This window comes from Bidens hawaiensis, unplaced genomic scaffold, assembly GCF_021521415.1.
Source record: "Bidens hawaiensis isolate Kalapana, Puna unplaced genomic scaffold, B.hawaiensis_p1.1 tig00008513_1, whole genome shotgun sequence".
NCBI classification, from domain to species: Eukaryota; Viridiplantae; Streptophyta; class Magnoliopsida; order Asterales; family Asteraceae; genus Bidens; species Bidens hawaiensis.
In genome coordinates, this window is record NW_027491607.1 from 745,552 (window position 1) to 772,165 (window position 26,614).

A 26,614-nucleotide genomic window follows, 5' to 3' on the forward strand; every position below is an offset into this window, starting at 1 on the left:
TAGACCGACAAGACGGTTAATGATCCACACATACAAATAAACAGCCAAGTCTACGTCCTCAACACATGGGATACTGCGCGACTAAAGTTCATAAACAGTTTAAGACTCTAAGTTTGTATGAACACATGAACATCCCAAAACATTAAAAGCAAAAAGGGATTAGGTACGAGATTACTCACTTGATAAACGATGCGGTGTAAGATAAAGCAAGAACCAACTTTAAACAAGCACAAGTTAACCTATAAATAAGATTATTGTTTTAATGATCGGTTTTAAGTCTTGATATAAGTTAGCATAAGTAAATTATTATATATATATATATATATTACCGGAAAAGCAGGACAGAACAGGGAGGAAGACGGAGGCAGAGAGGGAGGCGGCAGAGAGAGCAAGGAGAACAGGAGAGATTAAGTGTTTTGTGTGTGTAGTGTTAGGAAAAATAATACTATTATTTATAGAGAAACCCTAGGGAACACAATCCCTAGAAAAAGGGGAAAAGATCTCCAAAAAGCAAAAGATTCCAAAAGCAAAAGATATCAAAAGATATGGCAGCAGGGAAAAAGAGAAAAAGCTGACAGGAAACAGTAAAAAGGCATGGGCAGGTCAGATAAAGGTACTGGTCAAGCATGGCAAAAGCAGATCTCAAAAGATAATGTCAGTCACTTTTTCTGCCAACCAATGGGGTTGGTGCGCATGCTGCGCCGAAAGTAACTTTTCAGACATAAAGCAGATTAGGTCAACAGCACAAAAGATAAGACAACACAAAAGCAAACGGCTAGATTAAACAGAAGAAAACTCAAAGGGTTCAGCGCGAGAAAGCTCGAGCGCGAAGGCAGACATAGAAGGTCAAGAGAGCGCGAGCGCGAAGGCAGACGGAACCAACCTTAATGCGTCGCGGAAAGAACTACATTTCTAAGCGCGCCGCGGGAAGAATTACATTTCTTAGCGCGCCGCGGGAGGAACTAAAATTCCTAGCGCGCCGCGGGAAGAACTATAATTCTTCGCGCGTCGAGGGATGAACTACGATTCTTAGCGCGCTGCGAGAAGAACTACAAATCCTTAGCGCGTCGCGGGAAGAACTACCGTTCTTAGCGCGCTGCGAGAAGAATTACAATTCTTAGCGCGCTGCGAGAAGAATTACAATTCTTAGCGCGCTGCGAGAAGAGTTCGTCTCGCGTATCGCTGAAACAGGTGGTCTTCACGCAGGATTCCTTGTAAGGGGTCTGGCGCGTGGAGCTGCGCAGACAACCTTAGGCGGGAAGGAACAAAGGACAAGCAAAGAGTTAGAAGAAAGAGGGAAACAAGGCGTAAGGGCGGGACGGCGACAAGAGGGAAAAGAAGGCGGAAAGAGAGAAGGAGAGGGACGGGACGGCGGAAAGAAAGAGAGAGAAAGAGGCGGGAAGGAAAATATATATTATTATTAAAAGTAAAATATAAGTATAAATATTAAATCATAAAAGAAAGAGATCGGATCGGAGAAACGGGTACCTGGGTCGGGTCGGATCGGGGCAGATGTCACATTAAGCACCCCATCATATTCAGTGATTAAGTTCAAGTGATATCAATAAACCTATGGGTCTCACATTTAAAGAGTTACAGATCTGCTTACCCCCATCTCAAGCATAATCAAGACAATATAAGCCGGGTTGAAGCAGACTAGTTCAACCTATCACCATAAGTTAAAAACCCTCTAATGGTAAGAAGAAAATGCACTTATATGGAATTTAGATGGATGTAAGGTCAAATGAGGTCGTACGAGCAATACCGAAAATTAAACTATATTTAGTGGATTTTGGCCCAGCATTGTTTCACCCAAGCTGCAACCCAGTATATGACGGTCTCAGGCCTCCACCCTTAGTATTTCCTAAAAATATTTAATGACTAAAAACCTCGAACCCCAATAGTGTATTCTCAGAGTCACCATCCCCTTGGTAACACATAAGCTCTCAGCTCTGTCTAGTATGTACCTTTTGGTCTCTTTTTCTATCTTTGTTTTCACTTTTTTTAGTGAATGCTTCTTTGGCATTTGCATAACTTTCTCACTTTCAAAATAATTGCACATCTTTGATGTTCGTGCAACAAATTTTTCTGCTCTAAGGCATCTTTTACCTAAATATATAACTATTTTCTAAGCTCGTATGAAATTTGGACATGGCGGGGCGCCACCACTCGTTATTTATTTTCACAAAATAGAGTGGTGTGCTAGTAATTCTCACCACCTCAAAGTAGTTAGATTACGGTAATACTAGCTATGCCTTATCGAATTTTCAGCTTCCCTATCTCCCCTCAAGATGAGAACCCACAAGGTCTATGACTATTAAGTATATTAATAATAATCAGGGGAAACCTTTCAAGGCTAGTTGGGCCTACCGACACATCCCAAATTAAGTGCGCTTTCTATTTATTTTTTTTTATCTCATATATATTAGTAGTTTTAAAAACCAATCCCCAATTTTTCTATCATTTTCCATTTTGTTGCAATATATATAATTCAAGGGACATTTTTTTTAATCTTTTTTTTAAGTTTTTTTTAATTAATAATTTTTTTACTTTTTTATATATATATATTTTTTAAACTACCTAAAAACGTCAGTTTCCCATCCCACACTTAAATTTCATATTGTCCTCAATGTGAGACAGGAAAAAGACAAAAATAAAGGAGAAATAAAATAACAAAAATAAATAAGAAAAAATAAAAAAAAAATGGAACAGACTCCCCTGGTAAATATGACGTGAGAATGTGTGGTGAATCATGTTCTTTGCCCTCCAATTCGAACGCGATAACAAAAATGCTGCAATAACGTAATCTCCCACGAACGAAAGCGGCAATCCTGAAGCAACTTGCATCCCCACACTTGTTTAAAACTATAGCTCTGCAACCATCTCACAAGAAACTTTGGAACAACCTGCAAGCAAGAGAGGAAACACCTGACAAAACAAAGAACTAAAAATAAAAATGAAAATAAAATAAAAAGAAAAGATATTACCGGGTTGCCTCCCGGGAAGCGCTAAGTTTACAGAAGAGTCTTCAGCCACACTCGCTTCTAAAACCTTAATCAGGAGGCTTCTCCTTTATCCGCTTCCCATCAATGCTTCTCAACACTCTTCTCTTATACATGGTCGGGAAGAAACCAATTGTAAAGCTCTCGTGGACCAAAAAATATGAATTCAACTCGGCCCACCAACTCTTGAATTTCCCAGGACCGAACTGTATGATATGCATGTAACCCAAGAGGTGGTCATCCCTACATAATGATTCTGTGAAGTTAGGCGGGTATGACGATTTCCTACGCACAATTCGATCCTTAAGCCTCGGTACCCTTTCTCTTCTAGCCAATTTTTCAACCCTCGACACGTCCCGAATGGAAATCGAGTATGGTTCGTGTTTTGGTTTATCAGATTCGAGCTGTAATGTCATAATAACCGCGTCACTTACATCCTCACGGCTCTCCTCACAATTCTCCTTCTCGATCCCCACACTTGGCTCGTTATATTGTAAATCTTCAAGACGTTTTAAATCACCAAGTGGGTCAAACTCTTCTTCAACAAAACACGGAGTAGGCAAATCTAATAACTCATCACCAAATTCCGACTACCATGAAGGAATGTGCTCCTCCTCCGTGACGTTTTCCATCACCTCATCAATTTCAACCTCACTGTCATGAGCCAACTTTACCACCTCTATCTCCTCATCATCCCAAAAATCATCATCAAATGTACGTAACTTAAATACACAAATAAATGTAATGTAAAATCATTGAAACATGAAAAAACCTATATATATATATATAAATATTTCATAACCTTTGAAAAATTTTCAGTCGCTTCACCGACCGGAACACTTAGCAGAGTGTTTAGAAATTGGTTAATAGGTAAAGATACATGTACTTGATGAAATTATAATGTAATTGGATTTAGACGAATTGGCTAATTATTTATAATGGACCCAAAAAATGTTGCCGGTTGCACCGAGGAAAGTAAACTAATGCAATGTTGAAATCTGTAGAAAATAATATATTTCTAAAAAATCATAACTTCAATAGAAATATCTAAACAATATACTTTAAACTTTTAATAGTTAGTATTCATTACATTCACTTAAATAAACATAATAATTTAATTGGACTTAGGTTGGTGGCATATTACATCTAATGTTACACTTTTATTTATTACAGGCTAACAAAAACAACCAAAATTGAATTTCGGCATTACATTAAAATGTATTGAGGACGGGTAAAGACCATCACCTACAACAAAATTGTAACCTAATACCTTGATATTTCAATTAAAATAATAGTCAAATTCCCCGAAACTTCATGTTGACGTTATCGCAAGTGATTAACCTAAGGCCATGTAAAAGCACACTGCAAAAAAAGAAAAAAAAAAGAACAAACATAATAGTATTTTAGTTTTTTAATTGATTTACTTATGAATAGGACAATTTTGATTTTGGCAGGTGTGCATGAAACCAAAGCAGACTCGTAACCGAAGTAACCTACATAACCCAACCGAACCTAAAATTGAATGAGCCAATTTTGCCGGATTTAAAACCAATAATAGTAATATATTTTATTTTGGTCCATCAACATGATACCAAAATCGGCCGTTCATTAGTAAACGGGTTGAAATTGACACTTTTACTCAAAACATGATGACCACATTGAAAAAGTCAAGGAACCATTATGTCTATACTTAAGACCTTAAGTAAATTTTTTTCTACTTACATGAATTAAGCCATTTAAATAATATAAGTGGTAACTTATAAAAATAGAAAAGTAGCGTATTACATTAAATAAAGACGAATTTAATTTACACTAATGATTTACAAAATTATAAACAAGTCACAAATCTTTAAAAAATTTCCTTAACGAATACACTACAAAATGAATGGAACAATATAACGTACCTGGATATTGGGATTATTTTGATGACACAAAACATATGATTCAAAACGAATTAATGTTTAAATGAGTGTATTGCATTTATAACATGATAGAGCTTATAAAATGTTATAAAATTATTTTAAAATGAATTTCAATAGTTACAGTAAAAATAAAAAGTATATTTCGTGATTTTTTAACTTAATTAAAAAAAATAAGACAGCATCTACAATTCAAACGTACGTAATCAAAAGGTTTCCTTTGATTAATTTAGAAAGCAATCAAATAAACAATGTAAGTTAGGAAATAAGTTACAAGTTAAATTTATTAGTAATAATAGTAAGTCAATTATCAATAAATAAAAATTTATATGTGTTTTAATTTCTTTTTGAATTATTTAATTGTGAAGAAAATCAAAAAATACTTGATACATATGAAAGTAATAGGGATGGACTAATCAGAAAATGTCATTTGTCCAAAATCTCTATTTCTTTAATTAATAGTATACTTAGATTAGATTATTAATAAGAAAAAGAAATTTATTTAATATGATAAAGAGCAGGGAAATTTTTGTAAATATCAGCTTGATGATGACATGTGCTTTTGCAAAGCTTTGTTTATTATATACAAAATTATTAATAAGAAAAAAAATGTATTTAATATGATAGAGAGGAGGAAAAATTTTGTAAAAATCGTCTAGGTGATGACATGTGGCTTTTACAAACCTTTGTTTATTATATAGTATATAAATTATTTTTTTGATTTGTGTAATAATAAATGTCCATAAATAATTAAACCAACTCGGCCATATTATTGTTTCTTTGTCCATACTATTGTGGGTGTTATTAACTTTTCTATTTTGAATTTTAAACCATTTGTACTTTAGTTTTGAACTTATTCATGTGGTATTGTAGTCACTTTAAATTTATATGTGTGTTTTGCAATTATGATTATGGTTTTCGAAGTTTTTTGTATAGGTAAACTTATATCAGATCGAATTTATTTGAATTCGAATCGAATTTTGGCTAGGGCATATAATACGAATCAAATAGTTCGACTTTTAATTGAATACGAATATCGGCAAAAAATAATTATTCAGATTATTCAATTCAATTTAACTTGAAAGTTCGTTATTCGATTCGATGAACACTTCTACCACAAATGGACTTAACACGTTCACACAATAGGTTATGGCTGGTCGTATATCTTGCAAATAGTGGAGCTTGCCTACTAATCTTCTATATTTATATTGGTTGGCATCTACTTTAGCTTCCACATCTCCGTTGTCAACCTTTGTATTCAAGAATATCCTAGTGTGTCCTTTCTCTGGCTAAGGACGAGATCTTCTGAAGTTTGAGCCACTTCAATCGATCCTATCAAAAATACAACTAACTATTAAAAAGGATTTAACTAAAAGATAAAAAACACACCTTTGTAACAAATTATGACACCAATATCCAATATCTATCTTATGTTATAATTATAATATAGTGGAGTGAATAAGGAAATAAAAAGAAAAAAAGAGGACTAATAGTTATATACTTACTAGATTTTATTCCTCGTATTACGTGATTGTTTTACATTATTCGTTGTTAATATGTATATTTGGATTTTAATTTTATTTATTGTAAGAAAGTTAATAATTAATATACTTGAGGTTTGATGATAAAATGGTTTCACTAAGAGAAACATTCATTTACAAATAAAGCAATCTAATGGCTTGAGAAAATGATTGTTTTACATTTTTTGTTTTTTAATATTTATTTTTTGGATTTTAATTTTCTTTATTGTAAGAAAGTAAATAATATACTTAGGGTTTGATGATGAAAGGGTTTTGTAAATAAATGATATGTTATAACCGGTTTAAAAGCTATTTGGATTTGGTGACCCATGATCCGCTTATGTTTTTTACTATAAAATTGTTTATTAATTATAAATAATATATTTTTCTTTTTAAATTAGATATTAAATTTTAACATATCCCTATTTTATAGGATTTTCATATCAAATAATTGGTAAGATTAATTTTTAATTTAATGAGATGTTATAACCCGTTTAAGAGCTATCTGGTTTTGGTAAGACCCATACCCATGAATTTGGGTTAAATCAATGAGAGGTCTCCATTTAAAAATTAAGCAATCTGGTGGCTTCCATAAAAGGGGGGGAGCGACCACATCGCGACACGTAGGATTTTAGTGGTTTCGTTTATATATATTATATAGGTATAAGGTAGCGTTTGGTATGCATGATTGATAGGAAGAATGGAATGATTCATTGCGTAGGAATGAAAAAAGTGGTATTTGGTTGCTCAATGGAATGGAATCATCCATTACACATGGAATTCAATTCCACCAAAACCATTCCTTCCCACCCCCCCTTTTTTCATTCCATTCCTCCTTCACCTTAGGTAGTATTTGGTATGAAGTAATGATAGGTGGAATGAAATAGATCATTGCAAAGGAATGAAATAAAACATGTTTGGTTGGCATTTATCAATGGAATGAATCATTCCTAATGAATGAAATTCCTTCCATATATAGTATTTTTTATTCCTTAGTAAAATGTGTTTTTTTTTTTCATTTCTTTAAGGAATGGAATGTAAAATTATCAACAACAACAACAACAACAAAAACAATAATAATAATAATAATAATAATAATTATTATTATTATTATTATTAGAGAAAATTCCCAAAATAGCCCCTTCTAGTGAGAGAAGTCTAAAAATAGCCCTTTTTTCCTCAAAATCTTTTATAATTTGGACTGTCAAGAAGCATTGGGAAAAGATAAAAATAAAGACGAGATTTCGAAAAAAAGTCAGGTAAAAGACGAGATTTGGGGTAATAATGTCAGTAAAGTCCAAATTATTTGTAATCTTGAAGAAAAAGTTCAAATTTTTCAAAAACTTTTTTACTAAAAAAAACCGTATCGAAAGACTGTTTTTTTATGTTTCCTACCTTTCCCGTCCAAATTTTAAATTCTTGGAAAATTATATTTTTTACAATTATACCCCTCAACCACCATCACCACCTTGAACCACCACCTTGAAACACCACCATCACCGACGCCGTTGGCCCCACCCCATCACCACCACCGTCACTACCACCATAGCCGCCTCCACCACCGCTGCACCATAGCCGCTGCACCAAAACCGAATGACCTTATTTATTCCATTCTCTCGTTCATTTCATTACCAAACAGACCCTAAGAGCATTCTCATCCAACCCCTCAGTAGTGATTTTTCTGTATATTTGAAAAGTTACAGTTCATCCTCTATAATTTTTTAATATATTTTGGGAGTGGTTGTGAGTGAAGAAAAGAAAAAAATAATGATAAAAGATATAAAAAATTTTATTTAATTAAAATAAAGAAAAAATTTAGTAAGTTTTATTGTAATTTTTTGTTTATAGATAGAGGGTGGGATGAGAATATGGTAAGTGAATAAAAGATATAACCACTCCACCACATATATTGCGATGGGCCGGGTGACCCAAGTTGGGTTGGAGAATAAAAACCAACTATTATCATTATCAATATCAAATCAAACACTATAAATCCAGACCGCCATCGCCTCTTGTTCCACCACTCACTCATCGTTTTGTTTTCTCTCACCCAAGCAATCTTTATTTATTTTTTCAATTTATTGTGCGATGATGAAGCAATTATTGTGGACTAGAGTTTCTGATGTTGGGCTCTTCTTCCCATTTTGTTTGACGACAAACCCTTGGCTGTCTGAGCACAATCGAATCAACATAGTTTTGCGTTATCATTACTTTTTCTTTATGTCTGATTCATTTAGGGGCTTATGATGATAAATTTATATATCTTAGGGGATTTCGGTGAGATTTATTTACATATTAAATCAATGATCTGTTTGTTACACACACTGAAGCTCTCTCTGTCTTTTTTAGTTTGTTCAAATAGTTTTGTTTTCAAAAAGCATTCGAGTGGTGAATTGCGATGATACACATGGGAGTGTGTTCAGGGAAGTGAAAGCTGTCTTGCCGTGATCCCATTCTAAAAACCCTTCCACTGAGCTTTTCTATTTATCATTCCCATATTATAATTTCTGAAAGTTTATAGTTACTGATGCGTCCATTTACCAATTCTGGAGGATTGAATTAGTTCCTCACGGTGTAATGGCTCGGACGCCAGATGAATGTTTGGGGCTATCCTGATAAATGGGTGCTCACTACCATTCTCTCCTGGAAACACCTCTTACACTTTTAATAACGTTAATTTTATTTATCACTTAGAGCATGTTTGGGATTGAGTTTGGTGTTTTCAAAAGCCATTAAGTTAAAATGTAAATGTTTTTGGCAATCATGAAATTTCTTTTTATTTTTTTTATTTTAGCTTATTAGAAAAGAGTTAAAAAAGTAGTTTTTTGAAAGTCTATAATTCTTTTTTAAAAGTTTAAACTCAATCACATACATGCTCTTAAAATGTAAGATTATGATATATAACAGAGGTTACAGATTTTAGATGTCGACATTTGTGAAGACGTGGTAGAGTTGGCTAATGATCTTGTTTCAATTTGCTCTAAATGGTGGATTGCACTTGTTTTTTTTGGAAAATTGATTAACCTTAATAGTGTGCTTGGTGATGTCAAAGGGCTAAGTTTCTAGTGGGTAAGGAGCTGTTGGAAGAATGCGGTTATGGGTGAAGTGGACGGGTTTTATTTTCTTTTTATATATGGAATATCCGATGATATATGTGTTTACCTCTGGTGTATTTTATGTTCTTTCCGATGGTGGGTTTTTGTTGTTATACTAAAGCTTTTGTTTTTTTTGAACGACGACTTTCTCAGTTAAGTGATAACGCGACCGCATTTACGGCCCCATCACCCTTGGTCTAGACTATGTTGACATTATCGAGACCCACGCAGGAACCTAAGGATCGTTTGGCATTCCCGGTAAAACCCTTGCTCACCCCGTCTGAAGCCACGACAGGTTTTATGCATTAGAGAAAATCCGGTCAACATTAGGGATCGAACTCGGGTCTCGTATCTTCCCATCCTTTGCTTGACCAACTGGGCTAGCCCAGCTGGTTTACTAAAAGCTTTTGTTGGCGAAGAAAATGAAATTTAAATATCCAATTATTATTGTTATTAGGGTTAACACCATGTGGGCCCATAACACAAGTTTGAGGTAGCCTCGTAAAATGAATGGTAATTAAAAAGACTTTATTTTTCAGAGCCTTCTCATCCTATCCGATAAAGTTACACAGGCATGTTCAAAACGGTTTAGGACTAGGAACCGGAACCAGTTCCTATATTCAAAACCTTCTTTTAAACCGGTTCCAGGCTCGAACCGGTTCTCCCACCCTTGGACCCCTAACCTATCTAACCGGTTCTTACCGGTTCCTAACCCGGTTTCTGTACCGTAACCGGTTCCAACCGGTTACAGTGTAAAATTTTTTTTTTTTTTCGTTTTTCGTTTGCGATTTGGATTCTAAACTACGATTCGTATTTGTATAACATGAAAAATAAAAAAAACAATTAACATAAAAATAAACAATTAACTGATGAAGAAAAGACAACTACTGAAGATGTTTGCCACTTAAGACAACTACTGAAGGTTGCCACTGATGACAAGTTGACAACTACTGAAGGTTGCCACTGATGACAACTACTGAAGGTTGCCACTGATCACAACTACTGAAGACTGCCACTGATGAGGAATACTCATCAGTGGGAAAGCTGCCACTGATGAGGAATACTCATCAGTGGGAACAGTCATCAGTTGAATCAGTGGGAAAGCTGCCACTGATGACAACTACTGAAGGTTGCCACTGATGAGGAATACTCATCAGTGGGAACATTCATCAGTTGCAGAGTTTGTTGTCACTGATGCAAAATATGAATCAGTGACACATCAGTTGCAGAGTTTCATCAGTTGGAACATCATCAGTTAAATATGTAACCATTGTACAATGTAAACTTGTTCATTGGATTTGCAATACAAGTGCATTTAGTTTTTTTTTTTCGTTTTTCGTTTGCGATTTGGATTCTAAACTACGATTCGTATTTGTATAGCATGAAAAATAAACAAAACAATTAACATAAAATTCATTTTATTTACTTTAAGAAGTTCAAAAAAAAAGGTTACATGTTTTAAAATCTTCAAAAACAAACTAACAAAACATTAAACTTATAAATATAAAGTTGTGACATATTATTTCTAGAAAAGCCTTCTTGTTCGTCGTAATTATTGAGCGACGACTTCTTCCTCGGAATTACTTGTAGAAATGCCTTCTTGTTCGTCGTGCACTCGAACATCAAGTGGTGTTTCATCTTCGAGAGTGGTTACGTGTTGAATACGATCGATTGAGTCCAAGTGATCCTTTAAGCAAATGCACATCTCCACCGACTCCGAATTTAGTCTTGTTCTTCTCACCGATATTACCCTGCCACTAAGAGAAAAAACGGATTCCGAAGCTACCGTAGAAGCTTGGACGGTTAGTAAATCACGGGCCATGGTGGCAAGAATCGGAAACTCGGTTTCCTTTACCTTCCACCAAGCCAAAACATCAAAAGTGCCATATTCCTCTTCGGATAAACCGGTAGAGTAATCATTTGCACTATACCTTCCTAGTTTGCTTGAAGGGGTGTTACCCCTTTGTTTTTTAGCCGTTACGTTGCGAACGGTGTTCATAAGGCTAATCATGGGATCTCGTACTCTAGTAGCACTTGAACTTGATGAAGACCCCCCCGGCATAGGCATGTGTATGTTTGACCCATATTTATTTAAATAAAAGTCATACATAAATTTAAAATTCAAGTTAAAATCATTTTTTGTCTCTGTTGAAAAGTTTGGGTCAACTTCATGCATATCTAAGGCTGAAAAAATTTCGTCTATCACACATTCAACCCCCGTAACATTTAACATTGGGTTTAAAGCGGCGGCGCAAGTAAAAACCGGTGGCAATTCAAGAAAGTATTTTTTTAATTTAAACTTCATTGGTAATATGATGTTTGAAAACATTGGACTTTTATTTTCAAATTCTTTAAGATTGTTAACGATTAAAAATAACTCCGAAAGAACCAAGGGACTTGTCGGATAATACGTTCCCGATAGTTTCGTAGTTGATGTTTTAAAAACTTCAAGAAAAGTCAATAAGTCATTGATAATTTCCCATTTCTCATTTGAAAAGGGGATTGCCAAATCATTCTCGGCAAGACTAGAATGAAACATTTGTAAAGTTTCTCTTTGTTTCAAAGCACTTTGAAACATTATGCAAGTGGAATTCCATCGATGAGGTACATCCCAATTAGCTCCCAAAGCTTTTCTTCCCGTATCTTTACAAAATTTTCTATATTCCATTTGTCTTTTTTTACTTTTCTTAAAAACTTCATGTATCATTAGTTTAAAATCGTTTATAACCGATGTAACCTCATCCGAAGCAAGTCCGTCTTGCACGATTAAATTAATGATATGTGCAACACACCTTGTGAAAAAATACACCATTGCAAATCGGCGTATATTTTAATTTTAATTTATCAACCGCCGATGTATTATTCGACGCGTTATCAAATGCCATTGAAAATATTTTATTTTCTAGTTTATAAGTTTTTATAACATAATCTAAAATTTCAAACAAATTATCTCCCGTATGTGGATACTCAAAGAGTTCGAAAGCAATGGTGCGTTTCATCATTTCCCACGATGACGGGTCTACCCAATGAGCGGTGACACAAAGATAAGATTCGGGTAGACCATGTGGAGCCGACCAAACATCACTAGTTAAGTTTATTCCCGTATTTATATTTTCAAAATATGCAATTAGTACCTCTTTGGCCTTCTTCCACAATTTTAAACAATAACGTTTAAGAGTATGACGACTTACGTGAGTGTATTGTGGTTGAAGCGTATCTCGAATCATGGCGGTTAAGCGAGGGTTGTCGAAGTGGCTAAACGGCAAAGCTTCTTGAATCACAAACTTCGCCATACGATCTTGAACTCGATCAATTTGGTATGTAAATATTCCGCCTTCACTATCCATTTGCGTTTGTTGCGAATCGACGTTCTTTTTCAACGCCTTGCAATACGGTTTTTCGATGTGTTTCTTCAAATTTGAATTCGAAAGTGGGTTTAAATAAATCCCACAAAACTTGCACCGAGCCTTCAATGAATGGTCATCACTCAATTCAACCAAATCCCAATTGCACCAAATCTCTTGATTACGATTATGAGGTACAATACGAACGAAACTTGGTTCGGCGTTGGAACCTTGACCAACCGATGATTGTGAGGCAGCCATAACAACAAATATGAATATAGAAGAAGAGAAAACAAGAGATTAGAGAACTCAAAACGTTGTAATAGCGTTTTTTTGTATTTTTTTGCGTTCGGGTTTGCGTTTTGACTGTTGTGATGAACCCATGACACCAAATACCTATTTATACTAGTAGTGGGGTGCTTGGGGGAGCCAAAAAACAGTTATTTTTGACCCCAACGGTCAAAAAACGGCCAAAAAAAACGATTTCCAACGGCTATATTCGATCCAACGGCTAGAACCGGTTAGGAACCGGTTCCGGATGGTTCGGTTCCAGAATCGGTTCCGGTTCCTACCCGCCCCCACTCAGAAATGCAAGAACCGGTCACGGATCATCGGGTTGAATCAGATAGGGTCCGGTTCCTACAAAAAAAGGGTAGGAACCGGTTCGGGTCCGGTTCGGGTCCACCGGTTCGGTTCCAGGAACCGGTTTTGTTGAACATCTCTAAAGTTACATGAGAAAAGTTTGCAAAATGTAAGGTGGAATTTTGATTGGTGTGAGTGTAAGTTTCAGCATGGTTTAAAGTGTAAGGTGGAGTAGTGAAGGGTGGAATAGTGACATATTTTTTAAAATTTGTTGAATTGTTTGTGAACTGTAATGACAAGTACAAAAAATTTTATTTTGAATAAAAGAGAACAATCTAGTGTTTTTTAGTCTAAATGTAGAGATAGTGTTGAATGATAGGTTGAGAATATAAGGGTACTCAATTAGTCACCAAAATGATGAGTGTTGACCGAAGGTTCATTTGCGGATGGAATAACAGGATCCAACTCCCATTTACAGGTTCGTGGTAAGTATGTTTTAGTCGTGGTTTACAATACAAGAGACTAATAGAGAGCATGGTGAGTTGGTGACTATATAATTGACCCGCTATATAGTCAGAGTAGGACTGACCTGCTCGTCATGCAGGAAAATTATTATTAGAATTCTAATAAGGCTAAGTGGAAAAAACAAAGATAACCGGGTGGTAAAAAATAATGTGTCACGGTTGTAGTTATAAGTCAAGCCAACATGAATCCAACGGGTGGTATGAAATGTTGAATTGCACTGACAAGGCAATTGTTGATATTTGTTGCTAAAAAATATAATGGGGCAAGGAAGGTATCGATATCTTGAAGTGGTTCAAGTTATATGAGGGAGCCTCTTGCGATCCACATCTAGCGTCAAAATAGGTTAAATGTGGTACCGGTACCGAATCCTTTCCAAGTTTTAAGTTTTCGGTACCGGTATTTTTCGAATCTAGTTCAAATATTTAATGTTTTCACGAGCGACTCCGGCATGATCTTGAGCTCATCCCTAATGCAAACCTGAGGTGCTAAGACACCTTTTATAGCGTGGAGAAAACTTAACCTATTTAGCTCGTCGGGTGCATGGAAAGACTTGTATTGCATAGTGGTGGATTCATGAATTTTTTTTAGTGAGTTCAGTGTTCGTATCGGTTCAAAGGTTCCGGTAGTTTCAATGATTCGGGTAGTTTCGACGGTTTAGGGCGGTTAAGGTTTATCATATAATAAAAATTCGACACAATAACAAAAAACAAACATCGTCAATTGAAATAAAAAAAACACATAATAAATAACACTCTGTAGTTGTTCTCTATAAGCTTTCATCTTTTGAAAACATTGCATTACATTTTCGACCGAAACCTCTCGACGGAACTCCCTTTCTAATGTAACAAATGCAAAAATTGTTTAAATATCCATCACTCATAATAAAAAGAGGTGTTCAGCGTTTGTGTTACAAATAAAATGGCATTATAACGTTTTCGACTATCAAATGATGAAGGCATATATCCACAAGCATGATCAAACTACCGAAAAAGTAAACAAAACTTAATTAAATATAAGAAGGTGTATATGTATATTCCATGAACTCAATTAAAAATGATTTCTATCGGGTGATGTTTTTTAAAACTTATACGAGGCCCTGTGACTATTGTGTTTAACCAGTTAGAAAAAAAACAAATAATAAAATAAAATAAAAAACAACTAAAACAGGGAATCAAACCCAGGTTGCCCAATAAGACCATGGTTTCATATTATTTGTGGGTTCATTCACAATTTATATGTGGTTCACTCTCATATTTTATATAGACGTTCTATATAACATTTGAAACTCAGTGGGTTCCCGTGAACATGAATCCGCCCCTGGTATCGCACCATTCCTCTTTCCGGTATCGCGAGGAGATCTTACTCTTTTGGGGAAGTGGGGGGTTTTATCTGCTGGAGCCCTCTCACCACGCGCTACTATAGTGCCTTGGTCCACGAGATTGGTGATGTGGCTCTCACGGTAGTTCAAATGGCTTAAGAATATAAAGGATTGAGATAGAAGAGATAGTACTTGCCTCAATTTTCATGTCATTCATAAAAGGAACCCTTTAAATAGGAAAACAAACAAACTAGACTCAACTGCCCCACTAAAATCATGGAACAATAACCACCTAAACTTGGGATAGGAAGCATCTCCGCTATCCCTTTATTCTCACACATGCTTAAAAAAACAAACAAAACAAATAACTTATGAAACATCACCATAGAATGACCCCTCATGCATGCAGACCCAACCCGGTACACATCAATTGGCTCACTGATTTTATGGCATACGGTGGTTGTCATGCCAAGAAGATATCATTTGACTTTCTGAAGTATATAAGACATGAAGATAATGAGAGATCTTAATTGACTAGCTTTGATGCTTAGAGCATTCTCATCCTACTCTCTATCTTTAAATCAAAAATTACACTAAAACTCACTACATTTTCTCTCTCTATTTCAATTAAATAATACTTTTTATACCTTTTATCATTACTTTTTTTCTTTTCTTCACTCACAACCACTCTTAAAACTCTTCACTCACAACACCCTGAATCACTCTTTAAATTATAAAAACACCTCTCACACAAAATAATAGGTAGGATGAGAATGTTCTTACACTTCTTTTGGTGGCCAACAGAAGTTTTTTTTTTTTTTTTAATCTAAACTGATTTTCGAAAAACTTCTTTCATTTCTAAAAGAAAAGGAGAGAACAAGATAAAACATATAAAAGAAGACAACCAATGAAGAAGTGATGAGCAATATTCTTATGTGCTCACGTAAATGATTGACTAAGGGTGTTTGGGGGTGGAGTTAGGCTTCACTTTGGGGGAGTTCGGTATCAAATATTTCAAGCTAAAGTCTAACACCTTTAATGTGACATAAAGCTAAAAATTAAGTAAAAATAACTGTGTTTGCTTGCTGGCTCAAAGCAGACTACAAGTCACATCAAAGAGGGATGACTTGTCTGAGTAAGCTAAAAGGAAGAGTTGATTCATTCCTTTTATAGAAGCTTAAGCTTTACCGGAGAAGCTCCTACAGTGCCTATAAAAAGACCCCCACATATTGTGTTATCATCTCATTCTCTATACTCTCTCTTTATTACAACTCTCCCACTCTCTCACTATATTCCCATACTCTAGAATAAATACTCTACAGAATATTATCTCCAAAATAACTCATTAAGAGATTTCCCTCTTCAAAGATTAATTGTCATTAATTGAGTTGTTAATCCTCTGAGCTGCTGAAGAATAACACTATCAGCTCACTCCAACCCCAACGACTAGTCATCAGTTAAGCAACCTGAAATCGCATCAGCTGCTCTCTAACCGTCGGGTCTCAACCACTATCTCCTCTTGCATCCTCTATCTCTAGAATACATGTATATATTTACAATTTATATACTTTCATTGGATAAACTACTAATGTTGAGTGTCAGAGGGTGGTTTAGAGACCCGGTCTCTGGTCCCCTTCTAACGAGTTCTTTCGTTGTAGGTACAAACTGAAAGCTGGAAGGTGACCATGGAAGCGTCCATATCATCATCCTATCATACTTTCATTGTCGCTATACCCGTTGTAGCAACAGGTGGTGCAAATGGTTCAGTAACATAAATCGGGTGTCGGTTTCAGGTATGTGAACCCGATGATGGAAACCGAAAAAGAATGAGGCAGGTTGATGATTGGGTACTTGTGTGTACTCGGGTAATTTGCTACACCGCCGCCAACATTGCTACACCGCCGCCAACATTAGAGGAAGTCGATATAACAAAAATACTGCTAATCAACTTATGTTAGAAAAACGATGACCGGTACCAGTATCATTACTAACCCTAGTAACCATTTCTCCAAAATCAAATATACAAAAACCAAGTTTTACCAAACATTAAAAAAATAAGAAACAAGAGCTCAATACGATCGAATATCAGTTTTAGTCGGTCATATATGATATGATGTAGGTCAAATAAGTCTATACATTATGATTGTTCAAGTTGAGTAGTTTTTCTTCTTCACCTGATATGTCTTGCATCTGAACATTTTGTTTTGAGTTCATTTTGTTCCACTCGTTTTCCACCCGAAAAAAAGCCCATTGGAATCTGCGGAAAATCTCCAACGCGGTAATTGCGAAAACTGTCAAGTGATTGTGGCGAAGATGGGCTGATAGCTTGTATGTCCATGTGCACCTTAATATCAAATTGCTTCCTATCACCCAAAGATATACCTGCCAAAAGAAAAAATATATCACCAACAATGGTATCACAACAATCTATCTATATTGCTGTAAGAAAAAGCAAATCTAACCCAGTTCTGTCCATAAATCAGTTGTGAGACGATATGCGGTTTGGTGAACTTGAAGATTCGAGTAAAGCAGCTGTAAAGAAACAAAAGAAAAGAGATGGCTGTTAAGAAACTACTTCCTAACATGTAAAATGAAACTAAAAAAAATTTACTCTGCACATTCAGATTGGAATATAAATATATTTCACCTAAACTCTTTAACTTACCTTAAATCCCAATCTCGAGTGATATCCCAATACAACGAGTACAAAGAATTTAAGAAACTTGAGAATAACCAGAGAGGCCGGTAGAAGTTTATCCAATTATCAGGGAACACGTGGTACTTCAATGCAGAAAGAAAAATAACCGGTACAGCAGTTGAATACTTTAATGCTGAAACCATACAAGAAAAACAATTAAATTAAACTTCATATATGAAGAAAATAAACAAATTTTTTGAAACTCTACATTTTTCCGTTTTAGCTACCTTTTATTATTTTACCCATTAGACCTGCAATACTAACTAGACTCCACATTCAATAAACATGGTAGACCTATGAATGGGGCAACTTCATATATAACCCTTAAAACTTGTGTATACCCAACCAAAAATACAATATCAAATACACACATTCAAAATACTTAAAATTTCATGTTAACCCATTTCGTTTAATACAAATTATCACATGACCATTATACCCTTATCTTTCTCCTAGCAATCCAAACTCCCATACTCTAAGCAAAATTTTAAGAGAAGGTTATAAATGTCAATTTAAAAAAAGGGTATATCCAAAATTGTGATTTTTTTGTTGGGTAAGTATGATAAAATACCAAGTTTTGAGGAAGATAATGAAATTATTCCATTTACTAAGAAGCTTGCATATATAACTTGTAATTATAGCGCATACCCAGGTAAACAAATGATATTTGAATAACTGAAGGAAGCATAAGTTTTGAAACAGATTTTACCATTTAGTAGAGAAGTTTTTTCCTTGGTATCCTTGTATTGCCTTAAACACTGAAAGAGACGGAATATGTAAGGCAATACAAGAACAATAGGTATAGCAACAGAATGACTGCCACAAACCGAATCAGCTTCAAACCAAGCAATCGTTGCCACCTATAAAAGCCCATAAATGTGATAAGAACCAAATTACTACTAGAATGCAAACATACCGAACAAAATAGAACAAACGAAATGAAAAGATAGATTAATTCACTCTTAGGAGGTAAACCAACGCTCCCTATGACACAAATCACTGATCAACTTTATGGAAAAAAGGCACCTTGATCCTAACACTTGCAGGACTAGTAACTTGTTCTAAAAGTCTTATTTATTCATATTAAAACTTTTAATCTTTATCCGAAATAAAACCCTACAATAATAATAATAATAATAATAATAAAAATGTGCTCTGCTTGCAGTCCGCGCATATAATGTATATATGTGTGAACCCTTGGATGGGCAAAAGTGAAATTGCACTAATTTTGACGTTATTTTACTAATCTCGTGAAAATATCGTTAAAAGTGGCGGAAGGTTAATCAAGCATCATGTGGTGGCGTTGATAGTTGAAAGACAAGGGTACATACACCAATCGGCCGGTGATCCGATGGTTGAGTGTTATGTGCCTTAGTCCAAGGCTTGATGCAAAACTACTATCGAGCCGGGGCTCTCACCAGAAGCAGCCTCTCTATTCCTAAGGGGTAGAGGTAAGGCTGTCTACATCTTACCCTCCTCAGACCCTACCATAGCTTTGCTATTGGTGGGATATACTGAGTACGCTGATGATGAATAATAATAATAATAATAGTAATAACAAAAATTATTATTATTATAGTAATAATAATAATAACAATAATAATAATAATAAAATAACAATAAACTGAGAGTTACAAGTGAAAAAAATCTATATACCAGAGCTTCGTATAGCATAATTAGGTTCAAGGTTAATCATACTTGCCGAATATCACATAAAAATGCAACAATTCTCATATTCAAAATGTAAGCATTCAAAATTTAATTGCAGGCTTCATTCCCAGTTCATAAGCCTGTTCTAAAACACTAAACCTGTTGCGGTTGACTTTTGTAATTAAGTATGTAGGGTTTCAACTCAAATTGAAATGAAAACAAATTTGTTAATGTGATCATCATCGTGTTAAGATTGTTCATGATAAGCTGAACAGGAGCTTATGTAATGTTAAGTATGTGTGGCAAAACTCAACTATTAGCCGTAATCTCTACTAACAAGTTAATATGAATAAATAGATAAAGTGTGAATACCAACCTGCCTATGAACCATTCTACAAACAGAACGTTCTAAATCTGAAAAGACCTGCAAAACAAAAACAATTCAAGCAGGCACGTTATTTATGTGCTTATAGATCCTTTTCAAAATGGTATCTGTAACTAGAATTAACAAAATCAGAAAATCAATTACAGAGGTGTTTGGATGTGTGTTCTCAAAATTATTATTTTAACGTGAATGATTAAAACCAGATAATGAATTGAATGATTGATTAAAGCTATCCAACTCTGATTAGTTCTCCATTAAACAATCACAATTAGCTTCTCAATAAACACTATCAGTTTGACACTGACTATTTTCAAAACTATATTAGAGTAATACAAAATTATCATATGCACATCCTACTGAACATGTTAACTGAAATATATCATTGACTTCAAGATACATACCTTTGACATTGAGGTCAATATATCAGCCACGAAAAAATCTGCAAATGCTATTGCCTGCATTCATCATAGAATCACAAGAATACATTAAATAAGGGTTATTTAAATACAATCATAAGAAATTACATATTAATATCTATAGACTTGCCTGAAAAGGGAAGACTATTCTCCAAAGCGTCCTTAGCAAAAAGAAGCGTGATGACAAATAAAATATATCAAAGGGGAATATCAAGATAATAGCAACAACAGTGTATAAGAGTACCTGCAACATACCGTGTGTAAATATTATTGTAACCAAATAACATTTGTTTGTGTGTCAATGTCGAACTTTAAGTGCAAACACATTCAGGATATGCATAATAGCACGATCACTAAGTTGGGTTGGGCTCACAAAACCATATGTATTTGTCGTTCTATGTTTCTAAGTTACATGTATGTAGATATCAGGTCACACATGCTTTAAAAAGATCTTTAATTAGATTTGCTAGTGGTGTATACATAAGTATTCAACGTCTATTAGATAAATATGTCACGTATTGCATTTTATTTTATCTTATACTAAAATAGTAATATTTGCACATGAACTCGAAAGGGCATTCTACATAATTTCTGAAGTAACTAGAAAAATAATAACCATGATATGCAAATACATCAGGTAAGCACATCTCAAACCGACAAATCCTTCTACTGCAAAAGCTTAATCATAGAATAGCAAACTCAAAACTAAGTATGACAAATAAAGATATTTACTCTTGCAATATTGTTATTCACATTGTTGATTACACCATGAGCGCAAAATAAGCGGAGTTAAGAATATGGCATGAACAAACATTAGTCAAAGTCAAAGCGCAGTGTAACAATATGTGAAAGGAAGCATCTATTACACTGGTTGAGATGCAGCCCATGAGACTTCACCATGAGAGTATAGATACAGGTATGACGTCATACTCGTTGGAACAATAATTGTCATCCATGTGGCACACTGCAACATAAAATGAAACTATGAGCAACTACAGAAATAACGTTTAAACATAAAGTATATAAAAAAATTACTAAATATGTAAAAATCACGGCATAAGCATCGAAAAAAACCTTGAATCAAATTATATAACTTAATAGGTAAAAATAACAATAATCTGATAATGCATATATTAACAATATACTATTTAAGCTGGTGAATGACTATTAAATGCACTGTTCTAAATATACCTTCCATATTTCTTTATGAGTAAGATGATTCTGATCAAGATCAAAAATCTTGGAATAATTGACGTTGGACTGAGCAAACACCCATAAATTTGCGCCCCAAAACCAAACTGCAGCTGTCTGCAGATATTTACATACAGCAAATGATATGCCACTGGTTTAATTATGTTATGTTATAAAATATATTAAAGGAAAACGTTTTCACACACCACAAGAAGAAGAGGATTATAGTACAGAAAAGCCTCATAAAGAAAAAGATCTCGCAGGTCCACACTCATTCTCATGGCAGAATCCCAACTAATCTGATATATAATATGACATGCATGCATTAGTTATACAAATCCAATAATGATATATAAGATACAGAATACATGCGTAGAATATATATCCTCAAATAAGAAATATAAGCTGAACCTTGCAGCAGCTGAATCCCCATAAAAAGAACAGCATCACCTGAAATAGGATATAAGTTCAACATCATTATAGTCACACGACCTCAAAAACTAAAGAAATCGGTACAAAAAGGCTAAAAAGGGTTTAGCACCCTAAATCAGAAAATTCCCAGAATCAATGTCAACACTTAAAAACCAAGTACTCGGGAGTTAAGATCAAACCCGAAGAAGTATAATATAAAAAGTAAAAACGAGTAAGTGAGCCTTGCTTAACTTAAACCTCAAACATAAACAACAGCTATATTAAATAATCCTGATATCTAAATTCTTTGCATCGGGAAGAAGAAAGTTGTTATATTTAAACAGCGCATCATGTAAAACGACATCCTCAAGTTCATAAGAAAAGGGATCTACGGCTACATGTACCTTAAGCCTCCAGAGCAAAACGGGAGAGGGCAAGATGGCAGCAGCTGCCAAGGGTGTGCTCTTCATTTCGCTTGTCTCTATTATTAAGACAAAGAGGAGTTATAAAAACAGAGCAGCATATAATAAAAGTGTAGTAATTCATCTAACAATTAGTATTACCGAGGTCGGAAAACAACTGCCTACTCCCAGACTTCCTAAGATGTGGACTGTTAACAGGAACAAGAGTAGTCACATGACCTCCAAACATAGATACATAGATAGATAACCAACAACAGCAACAGCAACAGCAACTGCAATATAATAATTAACAATACAATTCCTTCCTTCTTCCTATAATAACAATAATAATACATACGAAACGAACCACTAGATCAGGCAGCTAGCTAGATGTATGTATAGATTTAGACGAATGCATGTTGAAGATTATTATTATTAAATGAAATGAAATGAAATTGCGAGATCAAACTTACTTACGGAGGGAGGGTAATGAGAATTAATTAGGGTTTCGATTTGATTTGATAATTCTTGATTTGCGGGATCTCCCACCACCCGCTGGATCTCTCCAATGAAAATGAAAATGAGAGAGGCGTTTGGTTTGGGTTGGGGGAAATGTCAGAATTAATCAAGGGACAACAAAAAGCGAGGGCCTCTTTAGCGTATTATTATTATTATTATAAAAGAGAAAAAAAAATCCTTAGATAATTTGAAAAATACTTTTGAAAAATACTTTTGGATCCGTCACTGTTAAAAAAACATGAAAGTATGCGAATTCGGTCGATTAAACTGAGATTTATCCAGATTCTCTTACATTCAAATGTAACGGGTTGAGAATAAATAACCGAATTTTTTTTCCTCCGCTTTAGACCAAAAGGATGAGTTTAGTTATTTAGCCTGGATTAAACCGTAATGTATCCACAAAAATAACTGGCTCATCGGCTAATTCTTAGTTCCTTGCGAGTTATGGATTTAGTAGTTTTGGTTAGTATGGTAAAGGAGAGTTTTGAAAATGTAAAGCCTTGCATCAACTGGCAGGGTTGTTCACGTTATTTATCTTGTCCTCTAATGTGCGATATAGAAAACTTCGAGTGTACAAATACATTCTTGTATAAGAGATTTTTAAGTCAAGGGTGTCAGGACCGGATCTAATGCAAAACTAATAGTAGTCGACAAGAACACACCAGATCTAATAAACTGAAGACCTTCCGATTATACCGGCGGAATCAGTATAAAACCGAGGTTAGGAATGAAGATTAGAATGAAATAGCAAACACGAGAAATAAACAAAAGAATCACTATATTTAATATATCATTAATGAACAATGAAACAATTGATTAGTTTTGCATGGAATGTCTAGGATTTCGTGGCGGCGGTACGAGATAACATTAATGAGGAATAATCGTTCTAACTGTTATGCTATCGTATTCCGTATATTCTCGTATGCTTGTGCGTAAAACCTAGGATTCTATTTATAGTCACCTAGACTGTAACATTTGTTATTTTTGAAACCCGAAAACCCGACCCATTCGAATTTTCGGTTTTTGTCTATAAAAATATATATATTATTATATTCTCAAGTTTCGTTCAAATGCATTTTTTTTCATTGTTTATTATTAATATAATATTCACGAGGAATTACGTTTATCGTTCGTTCGTTTCTTTCTTTCGTTTGGCTCAAGAAACGAAACTCCGGGATTTAAAGTTTTACGTTTAAAATATTCATAAACTATTCGGGCATAATACGAAAAATTATTCAAGTTATATAACTACTTTTGATTCATTAATTAATACATTCCAAAGTTCAAGGTTCATTTGGTAACTTATATTTAAATTCTGATTTAATATAACTTTAAAGATTAGGGGTCCAAAGTGTACATGCTAAATTATTCAACCATCACCCCTTTCCAATCCCGCCTTCAAATCCGACGCCGGATTCTGGGAACTTTGCAACTCTGGCGACCATTTTGACCATTAAATCCCGCAAAATAAGTCAATTAAATCTTCTAACGGTTTTGGACCTTGACCGCGACCTCGTAACCAACCACCAAAACGAATATTAACAGCCAAAAATAGAGTTATTCAATCCCGTAATGTCCGTTAAATGGTCGGATTATCTTAAATTAGCATTAACATGCATTTAATATCAATCTTTTAATAAATTACTAGTATATATAGGACCTAAAACACCAACTAAACTCGTCCATAACCATAAATCCATCTAACAAACTCTATGTAATCCGTATTTAATCATCAAAGACTCGTTTTCCGGCCACCGTCGTTCATCATCTTTCCAGCACTATATCGGGTAATCTTTACATGGTTTTTCTTAGTTTTTAGCCGTCTATTAAAACCCCTAAACTAGATTTAACAAACATGGCACGGATTGAGAGTATTGAAACCTAGTGTTTGTTAAGTTGAAGATGAACATGAACCTTTACATTTATATCTTTTGTTCCTGTATTTTGATCAAATTACTAGGTTGGCCCAATGGTTTAGTTTTTATGCTACTAGTCAACAGACCCGGGTTCAATGCATCTCTTCTTTGTATTTTTTTAAAAACCATTTTACTTGTTATTTTATCAAATAAATTACTTAAAAATCATAATAAATTAAATAACATTATTTTAAAACTAAATAAAATTTCTGTAAATTATAATTAAATCATTTTCAACCAAAACTCAACTTCCACACTCGTTAAACTATCAAAACTAATTTATGTTTCCATTACTTTAAATTATTAGCTCGTTAACTTTAATACGTTTAAACCATTAATATTAGTTCCGTTAACTTAAATTCGTTAGCTTTTTAATCGTTAAACTTTAATTCGTTAACTATGAATTCCATCTTGTTGATCTCTATAATACACTAATGATATTGTTTTCAGACAAAGTTTAACCGTTACAGCCGACGTTCCATAAACGTTAAAATTCTCATATTGGTTGAAATAATATAAACGTCAATATTACAATTCTTCTTCGTTAGCATAGTTCAAGATAAATTTTCCCATTTAACATCCGTGTCTTTGTATTTATTGTAACTTTCTTATTAGTATTAAGTTATAATATTAAATAATAAACATCATTAAAATTTCGTTAAACTTAAATATAATATTATAATATTAAAATGTCATAAAATGCTTGATCATAATAAAATAACATTAAAATAATGCAATATCCCGTTAACCTAATTATATAACTCTTACGATCCCGTTAGCTAGTTAGATTTTGTTTTTGTTTTAATTATAGTTCGTGAAGTTTGGTTGTTTCGGTTTTGTTATTATGCTTTCGGCTTATTACAAGTTTATTTTCGATTTCGAGGTGAGTTCTTCATAACCCCATTTTTAACGCTTTATAATGTTTTGGGGTGTAGCACGTCATAAGTTTTTCTTTCGTTAGTTATGCGCTTGTTTACAAACTGATTCACTTATATCGTGTAACATTTCGGATTTTTCAAACCCGTAACTGTTTCCATATAACCGATCCGGGAACTTATTTCGAATCTTTATTAGTAAACAAATTAAACAATTTTAAGTATTTAAGATTCATATTTACATTTTATACCCTTTACCTTTTCTAAGTTGTTTAAGATTTGAATTAACTTTAAAAATAATCACGAAATAGCAATTTTCTATAGTTTAGGGACCATTATTGCCAAAAATTAAAATCTCTCCTCCCCAACCCCAGAGCACCGCACGGTGGGACACCTAATCAGTTCGTTTCGTCGTTGATCGTTTCCTAGTTCGTTTTGGCCCGAAATCGCTTATTTTAGGCATAAATCGAGTTAATTAAGGTCCAAGAAAAAGATATTAACTAAATATACAAGTCCATACTCTAAAATACGGATCATGAACGAAATCTACAACTTATTTCATTGATTTAATCATTAAATGCATATTCGGTTTCCTAAACGAGTAAACCTTCCAAATATAGTTCGTTTTTGTAATCTCCATATAAACACATCATAATTCTCTAGCACAAACCTGTATCCTAACCCTAGAGAGACCCTCCAGCCGTCACCTACCTTCAACCTTCACCATATTCTTCGGTTTTCGCGCTATTGTTGAAGATACAAGTTAAGACGGTTGACTTTGCTTGCTTTAGGATCTTTGACTCTTTGTTCTCTTGATCCTTTCACTTTCCGGGTAAGTTGTAAACAT

The 26,614-nt window shown here is 34.3% G+C and overlaps 1 protein-coding gene and 3 non-coding genes across 4 annotated transcripts; 3 read left to right on the top strand and 1 right to left on the bottom strand.

The window, feature by feature from the left end:
• Nucleotides 1-8,520: 8,520 nt before the first annotated feature.
• Nucleotides 8,521-8,623, top strand: LOC143529186 (small nucleolar RNA Z157/R69/R10). Its single transcript, XR_013134607.1, has one exon. It is a non-coding gene; the product is annotated as a small nucleolar RNA Z157/R69/R10 (small nucleolar RNA).
• A 55-nt stretch (nucleotides 8,624-8,678) lies between these two features.
• Nucleotides 8,679-8,774, top strand: LOC143529188 (small nucleolar RNA R11/Z151). Its single transcript, XR_013134609.1, has one exon. It is a non-coding gene; the product is annotated as a small nucleolar RNA R11/Z151 (small nucleolar RNA).
• Nucleotides 8,775-8,980: 206 nt separating this feature from the next.
• LOC143529189 (small nucleolar RNA snoR80) lies at nucleotides 8,981-9,105 on the top strand. Its single transcript, XR_013134610.1, has one exon. It is a non-coding gene; the product is annotated as a small nucleolar RNA snoR80 (small nucleolar RNA).
• An 8,223-nt stretch (nucleotides 9,106-17,328) lies between these two features.
• Nucleotides 17,329-22,707, bottom strand: LOC143529178 (uncharacterized). The gene is made up of 13 exons (XM_077025022.1): nucleotides 22,620-22,707; nucleotides 22,461-22,537; nucleotides 22,057-22,095; nucleotides 21,852-21,944; nucleotides 21,646-21,762; nucleotides 21,323-21,418; nucleotides 20,585-20,698; nucleotides 20,440-20,493; nucleotides 20,030-20,077; nucleotides 18,713-18,863; nucleotides 17,971-18,136; nucleotides 17,768-17,837; nucleotides 17,329-17,687 (listed from the first exon to the last, which is right to left on the bottom strand). The coding sequence occupies exons 1-13, from the start codon at nucleotides 22,705-22,707 to the stop codon at nucleotides 17,436-17,438; spliced, it is 1,365 nt and encodes a 454-aa protein (XP_076881137.1). The 3' UTR covers nucleotides 17,329-17,435.
• Between the last annotated feature and the right edge of the window lie 3,907 nt (nucleotides 22,708-26,614).

Bases quoted from the DNA above. Each gene is read 5' to 3' on its own strand.
- LOC143529178 (XM_077025022.1), bottom strand. From the start codon at position 22,707: ATGTTTGGAGGTCATGTGACTACTCTTGTTCCTGTTAACAGTCCACAT. The intron at 22,096-22,460 runs GTACATGTAGCC...ATCCTATTTCAG, and splicing joins TTTTGCTCTGGAGGCTTAAG to GTGATGCTGTTCTTTTTATG. The intron at 20,494-20,584 runs GCAAGTCTATAG...TGATGAATGCAG, and splicing joins GAATAGTCTTCCCTTTTCAG to GCAATAGCATTTGCAGATTT.